Below are 12667 nucleotides of genomic sequence, written 5' to 3' on the forward strand. Positions count from 1 at the left end.
TGAAAATGCTTTACTGATAAAAATTCTGCCTAATCTTCTGCACGCCTATTTAATTCTTAGTTTTTACCAATACAGCTAGTGAACAAACTACCAAGTGAAAATACATCATCAATTTGGTGGCAAATGAAAGTGATCAGGCTTGCATCAAAGGGTGGGACAATGCCAGATAAGCTAAGCAGGAGATCTGGCAATACTACCAACTGAAAATCAAGGCAACGCAGTAATGCTTATGGTTACAAGGATTATTCCTGTGTACTCCTGTAAACTGCATAATGAGTATAAACGCTACCCACTAACCAGCTAGACTAACCTGTTGATTTTTGTCACAAAATCCACATCCGTCCTGCTGTTTCTTCTTTTCTTTTTTATTTCAACATCAAGCCACAGCCAGATGCAACTCTAGACACCCTCACAAAGTAACACTCTACGCACTACACACATATTACATTCAAAGACAAGTGTAATAATATATTATTAAGTTAACTAACAATTATATCAGGTTTTATTCATTTTAAGTCTGCACTTCTGCGTGTCACTGCTAAAACTTGCTGCGCTTGACTAAATGTAACTGTTGTGCACATATAATGTCTGTATATTGCCAAACTAATTAAGCAACAAGTTGCAGGAAATGATGCAGCTAATTTTTAAGACAGACACTAGCATCAACTTCCTTGTGACAGCATAGCTTGGACACTTCTGCGGAATACAAGAGGAAAAGAGCAAATTTCGAATACACGTAAATGTTTTCTAGTGAATCAACACACACAGATACGGTGAAGCCCCTTTCCTTCCCATGTACTTTATGCAAAAAAACAGAAACGACAGAAACTACCATTAAGGAAAGCTCAGTACAATAAAATTGATGTTCTCCAGCAGCGTTCAGTGTAGTAGGCTAGAACTGATGCAGTACTCAAATAACATTCCTTAATATCAGCATCACTGTTTTCTGTTTTTCTGTAAAAAAAACATAAGAACAAATGAGTACAAACTTTCTAAATCAAGAGTATGACAAAAGCAAATCCTGTGATCATAACTATGTAAACTAAACAAATTACTCAACAATCTTAAAACCGCCACTGACATCAGAATTGAATATACTGGGACCTGGTTGGTCATGATGGCCCCCATCACTTGTCAAACAGCAGAAATTCTGATCTAACAACAGCAGTCTATTCCTCAAACAACCCCCTGTAGCAAGCACTAAGAGCTACACAGGTATGATAAAGTTGAATGTATGCTTCCAAACGCGTGTCAGGTTTATTCAGTTCATTCCCTTAAAGGGATTCAGCACCTTTAGGCATATCAGTGACATCACAGCCATAAGGTTATTCAAACATCCTGCAGAAAGCTTAGTTTCTGCAAAGATTCATACAGGAATTGAAGGTTTTGATACTCTTACAATGTTTACATAGCATGTTTACTATTTACAATCTATATCTATATCTAAACTATAACTACTTACAATCAAAAGGGCAAAGGAAATGCCATTGCACAGAGCAGAGGACATTTAATATTACTCTAAAACATTAAAAATGTTGCTTTCTTTGAGCACAAATGTGTTCAAAGGTATTTATGATCAAATTTCTTTTATCACCCGACCTGCTGAGGTGTGGTCCACTACCAGGACAAGCTTTCTACCTACCAGACAAGTCAAGGCACGTCCAAAGCACTTTATTCCCGCTCCTGCACTGCCTCCACTTTATTAAGCATACTAAATTTTGACCAATGGCAAATACATTTCTGTGCATTTTTGAGATGTTAGTGTTCTCAAATTACTATCCTAAGCTCTGTCCACACAGATACAGAACTATATATATTTCTGTGTACAACAGCACTTCAGCAGTCTTGCCAGTCACTAAGCAATCAAAACAAATAAGGTGATGTCAATGTTCCAAATGATCTCACTACTGTGGCATTATCTTTTCATGCAAGTACGCTTTCACATATCTCTTCTTTCTTCCTCTCTCTCTCTCTCTCTCTCTCTCTCTCTCTCTCTCTCTCAACCACACACTCAAAACCCCCTCAGTCTCAGCCAATGGAAGCAGAAAGTAAAGCGCTGACTAAGGTGGCCATCAGCTGACCAAACAGAGCAAAGCGAGCCGTCACTAGCACATCCAGCTTGGCTGGTCAAACCACTGCAGGTGGTCCCCACTCCATGCCGTTCCCACTAGCGTGTCAACATCAAAATCCTTAAGATCAGTGTGTTGGCTCCTGCTTATTTGGACAGCATCACCACTTCAAATATAGCACACTTTGTGTATTCTTTGGTATCTGATCTGGTTGCAAGTACAGAGAAATTGTTACATGGCCTAAAGTCTACAAAGGACCTGACAAAGACCACAGTGAACCTGCCAGGCGAGATTATTTTGGGCTTCACTGTCACAATAACAAGGACCTGTTATTACGGCGGGAGGTTCTATGATGAACTCTCCCCTACAGCTCTGAGTCACATAAAGAAGATCTGACATCTCCAGCAGTTGAGTAATACACAGTCTACTGTTTGGGTTCTAGTGTTACGCGTGTAACCTAATGCTGATACTGAGAAACAATAATAATGTATTTTTTTTGTCGAGCAGAACTTTGGCTAAATTTAATATAAACGCTTAGGCCAAACAACACTCTGAAACCAAAAGACCATACTGTACATCACCACCTGTCATTTGGCCACTAAGGGTCGGCAACAGGGCAAATGTATGATCATAATACCTGAAGACTTGAAAACACACGATATTCACTGAAATACTTTTTTCTGAGGTTTGGAAACAAACAAAATACACCAACAAAAACAGTTTTGCCACATTTTAAAAAGGATACAAGTACAAGGAAAAACCCAAACACTTGGTAAAAATACAAAATAAGATAATGGCATAATGGACTAACACTCAGTCAGCTACTTACTATGCTGTTTATACAGCTACACTAGTTGTAGTGTACAGGCTCTTTATGATTGGTGTAAATTTATCTTTGTGATAAATCCAGTTATTCACTGTTCTAAAACAGGGGTTCCTAAAGCCTGTCCTGGCGACCCCACACTGTGCACATTTTAGTGCTTTGTCTTATGCAGTACACTTGATTAGAAAACACAAACATGTGCAGGACATGGGGTCATTAGGACTAGGACTGAGAAACCCTGGTCTAGAAGTACTGACAATATCCATGATGTACTAAGAAAAACGCATGATATATCACAATAACAGTAACAGACTGCCCCTCCTACTGTTGGGTTCTAGTGATTTGCAATAAACGAGAAATAACAATGATATAGTACCATTAATATAAACACCTACATTACAAACACCACTTTTGTAGCCAACAGCCCATCCCACACGGCAACGGCAATAGCTGAAATGTTTTTTTTACGTCCTTTGAGAAAAGAACATACTGCTTTCATTACGAACCCATGGCAGATTCATAACACAAATCTGAGGGACAGAAATGCTCTATGCATTTCCATCATGCCTTGCCACTGGTCAGCGGCCTGGCCTGACTGACAGACATTGTTTATCAGTGATGTCACCACTTCCTGAGAGGGCCTCGAGGGGTAGTCACACAGATCAGCGAAACACTGCGACAACGAGCAAGCAGGAAAGCCCTGCCTTCAGCGTTCGCTAAACTCTTCCCAGTGGCAGCCAGCTTAACATCTCACTTTCTTGAAGCGACATAAAGAGAAACTGAGCATGGGCAAATGTGATGGTAGATTAATATGCCCCACTACAACACTTGTTAACAATTTACAGTGCTAGAATTTCATCATTGATATATTTACAGACTGATCTTTCCCTAAAGCTATGATGTGATGCTGCAGCAATGTGTACTACAAAAAAAAGCTCTTCTCGAAGAACATTTCATCAGCCGATACTTCGTTCATTATAATGTAATGGCAAGTACAGCAAAGCTTTCCTTAACCATAGCATTGCTAAGGAAGTCTTAGTATGAAAAAATGTGAGAATATGTTTAAAACAGTTAAGACAGATGAAACAAGATGATCCAAGTCACAACTGTCAAAAATAAGCCTAGCATATAAATCTTCACTCCCAGAATTACACAACTGAAGAATAAGCATCATATCTTCACAAACTGTCACAGACGTCTTAGCAAGCTATCTCCATATTAGTCTTAAAACCAAATCTCAGCAGTTTGTTAGTCAGGATGGATCCAGTCCAATCACCTATCAAACAGCTCGCTGTTTAGAGACTGTTGACTAGCTAACATCTGTTGGAAAACAAAGGAGATAAATAGACATTTGGTTTGTGTTCGGCTGACATGAGCAGTCTGCTTGCCGTAGATTAGGCTACTGCACTATTTTTACAGACCAAAGAGCTCTTGTGGAGCCTTAGAAATCCAACCAGCAACAAAAGAACCTCCAGAAGAAAAAGATAAATCAGCTTCACCACTGTCAGAGTGGTATTTACAAAGAAATAGATTAAAGCAGAGAAGTAGGTACGTGTGCTTTTATGAAGTTAGTGCAACTAGGACACTGTGCACAGTGCTTTTAAGTAACAGGGCACTGTTAAATAATTCTTCAAGGACAGACGGTCCATGTGTCTCAAAACTCAATCACATTTTTCCTCACTTCCAAGGGACAAAACTATCTGGATCAAGACATAAAAGAAAAGCAAGAAAAAGGTCAAATCAGACCCATGAGCTAAAGAACCAAGACCCTACAAAAGACATTCCTGGCACTGTGTTTTCCATTTCTAGTGCTTGTAACACATATGGTGCCAGAGGTCACCAATAGCTCACATTTGTTGAAGCAGAAAGACCAGAAGGCTATGCAGCATTCATGTATAACCATAAAGGGGAAAAAAAAACTCATTGGGTTTCAAGGAACAGTTCACTACAAACGTAAACATGTTTAATAATGAATATAACAGCAATGAATGCAACAGCAAAACAGCAGATATGATCGATAGCATGCTAACAGCCTGTTTAAAGGAACACATAACTATGTTCCTTTAAAGTCTGGCTCAATCTTTTCTTTTTAAAGGCTTTTTTAGGGATGAGATAGCATTAAACTGTCTGTAACGACATGAGTGACAAATTATCAGTTTTTGATATTATCGCAGTATTTTTATAATAAACTATAAAGCACATAGATACATTTAAAAGTATAGAGGGAAATCATTTCACCTCAGGTATTATACTGAAGAATTTCTTTTATATTTCTTTAAAGCACCAAAAAATACATTTTATGGTATGCAGTTACCACCTGCGCTACTACTGTTTGGAAATATGCCAGTTTTACATGTCTTATGGTTATGGGAATCATTAAAGCTTGAAATGTTATCATTTCATCTGGTTTTCTAAAGTGGTACATCTTTAGAACTGATAAATGCTTCATTTAAAGCCTGCCTGGTTTACAAATACATTCAATAAGAGGTTAAATTCACTACTCGTGCAAGCCCCATCTTCCAAAAGGGGGAAAGACATACAAGTACGGCCTACTTGGCCAGTGTCTGATACTAAGCACAGATTTTCCTGACAAAGAGGTGGCCTCTGCGTACAGCAAGAGAAGGAGACTTTCCTCTCAGGCTAGCTGTCAGGGAGGATCACCTCACAAGAACAAGTGCAGCTGAGTTTCAGGCACTCAGAGGCTCTGGCTAGGAGGAGGAGGAGGCGCTTCCAGAAGCATTAACTGATAGACTGCTTTTAGCCCTGCTGGTAGCGAGATATGCACTGCTGCAGGTGGCATTAAGAAAGAACAGAGAGCAGAGGAGGGACATTTTAACGTGCACCCTGAGGCACCGCATCTATATAAAAGCACGCACTAGAGTCGTCATGTTATAGACCATTACAAAGTGTAGTATCATAAGGCTCAATACCAAACCAATACTAACACAAAAGAAGTCTGATCCTTTAATTTCCATTGGAATGAGCAGTGAAAAATACAAAAAAAAAATCAAATTGTTAAAAGCTTAACATCTCAGCATCAATTAATATTAATCTCTCAGCAAAACTTACATAACTCAAATAACTATAAAATTTAAATACAGTTTCATTCAGCATGTCCAGTAAGACAAGAAAACACAATATAGCCTTTATAACACTCCTAACATTAAAATAACTCAACTAGAAAATGGGTTGTCATATATGTTGATTGTTTTTGGGACCATAAAGTCACATCACTATAAAAATCTTCACCTATGTGTTTTTGCACATTCGAACCAAAGTAGCATGTGCAATATGATTCATCTACAGGCAAAATACAACATTGCCAAAGTCTTAGCCAACTTAAAAGACATACTTTAGTATTGAAAAAGCATTACATTTTCAATACATCATGTGACACCAGCATGCACAAACCCCTATAGTGCACAAGAAAATGCAAGTGTGCACAAACACAAGTGCCACTAACTTACACAAGCATGAATGGCTGTATGTCAGACCCTGGGGTCAAACTGACATACAATGATGAGATGGGGGGACAGTCAAAAGCAGCAGACACCTTGGCAGCGTTATTACTGATAAGTGGTAAAAAGGTTGCTGGAGAAGGACAGAGAACACAGTGCAGCTCTTGGCACAAACATACCCGCACACGTTTATGTGCAACTCTGTTATCTGCACAGGAGATTATGTCAGTCAAAAAAAAGATAAGATGACACTGCTTGGCTTACCCAGCATCCCTCTGTGTTTTGTTCTTTTGAGTGTGACTGTGTGTGCGTGCAGCAAGCTACAAGCACAGAACCTAAATGCTGGATGAAAATACCTGACTCATGCATGTCCAGCAGTACTCCAGGGAACAGCTGCAAACACAGAGAGGTTAGTGGAGCAGCACACTGATCACATCAGCCTGCAGATTTCATATCACATGCTGTGGAGTGCAAACAGCCATGTGAATGGATAAGCCGTGTCCGAACTGTGATTCAATTATTACGTCATCCGGCGACTATCTAAATACGCTGCGCCTTCACATACAATGAGTAACTTCCACAGGTGTGTTGAGTCTGTCATTGGCTTGTGATGACTATATTAGGAGATGAATTCATAGGTTAGTCACAACTTCCTGATTATGGTGTAAAACATGCTTTCATTCTATGTCACCAACTACAGCGGCTGTATTAGGGCACGTAAAACCCTATATACAACTCAGTAGATCCTTCTACGTATTAATCTGAGATTTAACTAAGTTATTATGCTTCGTTTTGGCCTTAGTGGATCTGATTTGCTTACGAGCTGCAATTATTCTTTGCCAAAGTCGATAAGTTGTTGAACACATTCTGAACATAAAACAAGGGCCACTCCCACAGATGAGAATACACAGCACAAAGTGTAGGGGTGATATGACTCTAAGGTGTTGTCACCAACGCCTACGTTTTATGTATTGTATTTTTCCTGTGAAGTCCACTTACAACATTTGTGTGGCTTATGTACCACAAACATACACAATTCATTTCTACATGATCATTTCACAACCTCTCTTTCTCCTTTAGGATTAAACAGGCTGTGTTGCTGTTCATTTAAGGCTGATATATGTAAATAACCTCTGTTCTGACTGGCTGCTCTGTGTTGTGCTTCATGCAAACAGCAGTCCAGGCTGAAACACTCCTTATAACTTCAGCATAAACAGGCAGAGCTATACAGCTGTAAGACAAACGTCAGATGTGTGTTACTGTGTTAGTTTCTCCCAAGTCACAAATACAAAAAAAATTTCCAAAAAGTGACTTTTTACAGCTTTTTTCCACAAACATAGATTATATGGACTAGCGAGCAAACGGTACATCAAGAAACTTTAACAGGTGTTTACATACTACATTGAACGGTTATTTTAAAAAATTGGTTTTCCATGAAATGGGCCCAGGAAACTGCTCACACAGACAGCCCTGTACCTCCAATCAAACTGCTACCCAACGAAAACCCATTCTATTTAGAGAAGTTTATAGTACACAGTGTAAGAATATAGCGCATAGTGACCGAATTGAGACTCGCTGCCAGGCAACAAATGATAGTGGCGCTGTAAAACCTGCAATGTAAGACAAACGACAGAAGGAATAATGGTTTCATTAGTTGTTCATTGAATAATCAGTGAATTGAACCTATCAGTGAAAACTGTAGGGATGTAACAACATATCATACTATATCGTAGCTTATCATACAAATCATTTTGTTGTGATTAGCATGTTAACTTAGGCCTACAGCATTAGGTTGGGAACACAGTTTTTCCTTTGAATACTGTAATTCTACAATGTCGAATGCTCTAAAAACTTGCAAAAGGAAACTTTAAATTAACGCAAGGCATATTCAGTCACTACTTAATTTGGCTGTATCGAAAAATTTACCGAATCGAGGCATCAATGTATCATCGAATCATTCTACAAAACAGAACCTCCCAGTTCAAACAAAACCGCAAAGCATGTCAAACTGCTACAAACCTTGTCTAACCAGTAAAGAAATCTTCATTACCAGCCTAAGGGACATGTAATTGTGGCTCATCACGCAACAAACCCAGAATTTGGTTCACTAAAAACACTCTGCAACACCTGTTCACCTCCTTCGCTAATCCATCTCGACAGGTGACTCATTCAAAAGCAGTAAGGCTCCGGGGGAACGGCTCAGCTGTTACACACACCCTCCATCAGACGTGACTCTGTGACAGTGGAATAATCACACATCGGGTACACCTCGCACTCTACATGCTCATTTAAAGCACACGTCCCTCACGGGTTTGAGTGGCTGCAGTCTTTGAGGAGCCTTATGCAAGACGATATTTCATCCTTACATGACACTGTGTTCAGACCCTTTCGGTCACCTTCCATGAGTTCTGAGATGGAGACAGGCCTGCTGTGCAAGACAAACACCAAAGAAATCATTTAAGAAGAGAGAGAGCACTGATTTAGCATCCTAAGTCCATGACTCGTGAAGAGGAATTCCATCTATTTTTCGACATGTATGTACAATTAAACCGTTAACAAGTAAACAACATCATTCACAGTGGGTTAATATGAAGTGTTCCATTCTAGAGAACTTATTGAGTCAGAACAGTTTGCAGAAGTGGTGATAGGAACCGGACATCTGCAATGTTTAATGCCTCTAAAAAAGCGAATTCACAGAAAGACTATTACACTAAAGGGTTAAGAATTCACTGCCTGATGCCTGACATATTGTTTAAAGTTTGAAGTTAGCTCTGAGTTAAGGTTTTGAAATAAAGTATTTTTTTAATCCTTTCCTGGCAGAGAGATACACGAAGGGCGTTGTAGGGCAAAATAAACTTTTTTTTTTTTTCAGATGTACCATTATCAGCACTACATATAAAAACTCACAGGACTTTTACATCAAAACACTCGACTTTGTTGACATCTCAACCAATGAATCACAGAACTATACAGAAATGTCATCATTACACACACAGATCAGTCATAACATTATGACCACCTCCTTGTATCTACACTCACTGTCCATTTTATCAGCCTCACTTACCATACAGGTGCACGCTCTTGTTTTGCAGTTCTACAAGTACAGACTGCAACCCATTTGTTTCTCTGCATACTTTGTTAGCCCCCTTTTACCCTGCTCATCAATGGTCAGGACCCCCACAGCATCACCACAGAGCAGGTACTATTTGGGTGGTGGATCATTCTCAGCACTGCAGTAACACTGACATGGTGGTGGTGTGTTAGTGTTTGCGCTGGTACGAGTGGATCAGACAGCAGTGCTGCTGGAGTTTTTAAACACCTCAGTGTCACTGCTGGACTGAGAATAGTCCACCAACCAAAAATATCCAGCCAAGAGTGTCCTGTGGGCAGCGTCCTGTGACCACTGATGAAGGATAAGGGGACACAAACTGTGCAGCAGCAGATGAGCTATCGTCTCTGACTTTACATCTACAAGGTGGACTGACAAGGTAGGAGTGTCTAATAGAGTGGACAGTGAGTGGACACAGTGTTTAAAAACTCCAGCAGCACTGCTGTCTGATCCACTTGCACCAGCACAACACATAACCAGATAATACCTTTTCTGTGGTGGTCCTGACCTTTGAAGAACAGGGTGAAAAGGGTATAACAAAGTATCTAGAGCAACAGATGGACTACAGCCTGTACTTGTAGAACTACTAAAGCGAACCTATATGGTAAGTGGAGCTGATAAAATGGACAATGAGTGGTTTTGATGTTATGGAAGGTTCATCACCCCCCACCCCTACACACACATTAGGACGTGTGAACATTAATGCAGGCAGAGCCAAACTCTTCCTCACTCGTTCCTGAGATGATGTCAGGTCAAATGTGAGTCGTGATGAAGAATGTACATGTAAACACAGGCAAATGAAAGGCACAGGCAGTAACGTTACACTGTGTGTGATATGAGACGCTTACCTGTCAGCTATCGTGGACTGTGAGCCGCTCATTGGGCTTCTGTTTCTTGGTTTTCTTCAGCTCTTATCCAACTAGCATTTTACCGAGGTAAAACACCCTCGTCCGTCCACAAACAATGAAGTTCGGGGTGGGTAGTACAATCCAACCAGTGCGTCAGGAAATGTATGGAAAAGTGGCCTCGTGGATGGAGAAAATGAGTTTATTTCAGGCAAAATTCCACTTGGTCTTCGTTTTAGTAGTCTGTGTCATTAGAGTTTTCCCACAGGCGTGGAGAGGAAAGGCGAAGGCATTCAGGCTGAAGAGCGAGCCAGTCATACAAACACCTTCATGTCTGTTAGACGCCTTAAAGTGAAAGGCTTGCAGTAAATGTAGCACATAGTTCTCGGTCTCAAGGCGAATGCCACCACATTACACCACAGGCTTTGCCTCACTCCTGGCCAGCCACCGTAGCCTTTGTCGATACCACAGAGACTAGAGGTAGTCAGCCTATCTATTTTCGTGTGGCTCTACAGTGAAACTCCAAGCTGTATCTATCTATTCTCCTGAAGGTTCCTTCATAGCCTTCCCTTCCCTGTAATTCCCCTCACGGCATTCCCAAACTGAACCCTTACGCCTACACTATTAGCCACACGTTCGCCTCTTCTGTCGCTATAATAATAAGAAAACGTGTAAATCTGTCGCACCACCTCCTGAATGACCAGTCGAAGCGTTAAAGCCTCTTCGTCCCTCGCTCCGTTCAGGCCTCTCGCTCGGTCGCTTGAACGGCATGGGACTTTTCCCCCCTCAGGAAGAAAGAATGTGTCTAGTTCGTCACTCTCCTTTGTATAAACTGCAAAGCCAGTCGCTGCTTCAAAACATTCACCAAGTCGACCGCTGCTCTGTAATTCCCAAACTCCGAAATTCCGCAGCTACTCTTTCCCCGCAGCAGAAGGAATCGGCAGGAAAGAAAAACTTCAGAGCCCTTTGATGTCAACTAGCTCGAGCTCGCAGAACCGTCCAAATCCAGCAGTTCTGCTCCGAACGGCTTCGTTACCAAACTAACGGCAAAATAACGACATTTTTCAAAAGCCGAAACGCCGTCCAACGCGCGCGGAACAAACGCCGACTCCCTCTTTCTTTTCCTGTGGCGCTCCCGAGCTGTAAAACTTGCTCTTTAGTCATTTAGTCAGCTCCTTCCCCTCCTTGTCTCCATGTTTTTCGAAATTCACTAGTTTTTTTTCCTCCCCTTCCTCTTCGCTTTTCGCCAAAAAATTCGTTCGCCGCGAGCCGGAGCGGGTCAGAGTCGCGAAGGACACGGACTCCGCGTACGCTGGCAGAAATGTCAGATTTCGGTTGGAGTGGAATAAAAAGCGACGAGGAATTTTTGTAAAATCCACATAATTCCTGACTTTCGGCAAGATTCCTGCGCTCTGGAAGCAGTTCACTCCCTTTTGGGGCTTGTGGTATCCTTCCGCAGTAGGCGATATCACCGCCCATGTGCTGCGGAGGGCACTGACCATTCACTCATATCTAAAGCTGCCTAACAGAGCCTGGACCGAGACGAACTGCATATTTACAAAAGCTCCTGTTTTAAATACTACAAACGTACCGTTTTCAGGAGGTCAGGTCTAGTCTGTGCCAAATCGTGATTCGTTTTATATGAATGTGAATGCAAACCAGTGACAATTCCATTACAAATGTTATGTAAACCTGTAGGAAAGTAACACCATGAAGGGCGATTAACATGTACAGTTTATATGATGAAACTGGTTATTTCACCTAATAGGATACTATAATATTAACTGCTTTCCAGAATCTCAGCAGTTTTTTCAAGTAACTAAAGAAAACAAGCTCAACTGCACTGGAGATACATACTTGGTTCTTCAGATTGATGCAGAATGTGTTGAATATGGTTCTAGAACCTTTCTGAAAATGGTTCTATATAGCACCAAAAAGGGTTCTGCTATTGTTATGATGTCAAGCTTGCAACACTAGAACACTTGCAACACTTTTGGTGCTACCTAGGACCAGTTTCAAAAAAGTTCTACGAAGAACCACATACAACAGATTCTGCATCAATCTGAAGAACCATTTCACAAGCAAAGAACTTTTTAAGCATGGAATGGTTCTAAAAAGAACCATTGCTTTTACTAAAGAAGCCTTTTTAAGCATGTAGCCTAGCAGTTCCAATGCATAGTATTTTTCCCCAATTACTTCCATTATGTCAGTTGAGCCAGTGACAAGAATCAAACGTTAGATATACTGACATGACAATGAAAAACACAGTCTTGCAAGGTGTAGAAAGAGAGAGCATGTTTACGTGCACAAGCACTTGTACTGCATTTTATTAGTGTTTTTAAAGAAAACTTATACAGAGAACA

General features: G+C 40.7%; 1 protein-coding gene across 2 annotated transcripts in view; it reads right to left on the reverse strand.

Annotated features, from left to right (window-relative positions):
- Positions 1–11723, reverse strand: part of arhgef12b (Rho guanine nucleotide exchange factor (GEF) 12b) — an 85474-nt gene extending 73751 nt beyond the window's left edge. For both annotated transcript variants that reach the window (XM_036579830.1, XM_036579829.1), the window contains exon 1: positions 10308–11723. In XM_036579830.1, the coding sequence (XP_036435723.1) occupies positions 10308–10339 (32 nt within the window). In that variant the 5' untranslated portion in view covers positions 10340–11723. The remainder of the gene's footprint in view (positions 1–10307) is intronic.
- Positions 11724–12667: the final 944 nt, after the last annotated feature.

The sequence above is a fragment of the Colossoma macropomum genome, unplaced genomic scaffold (genome assembly GCF_904425465.1).
Source record: "Colossoma macropomum unplaced genomic scaffold, Colossoma_macropomum, whole genome shotgun sequence".
Classification (NCBI taxonomy): Eukaryota; Metazoa; Chordata; class Actinopteri; order Characiformes; family Serrasalmidae; genus Colossoma; species Colossoma macropomum.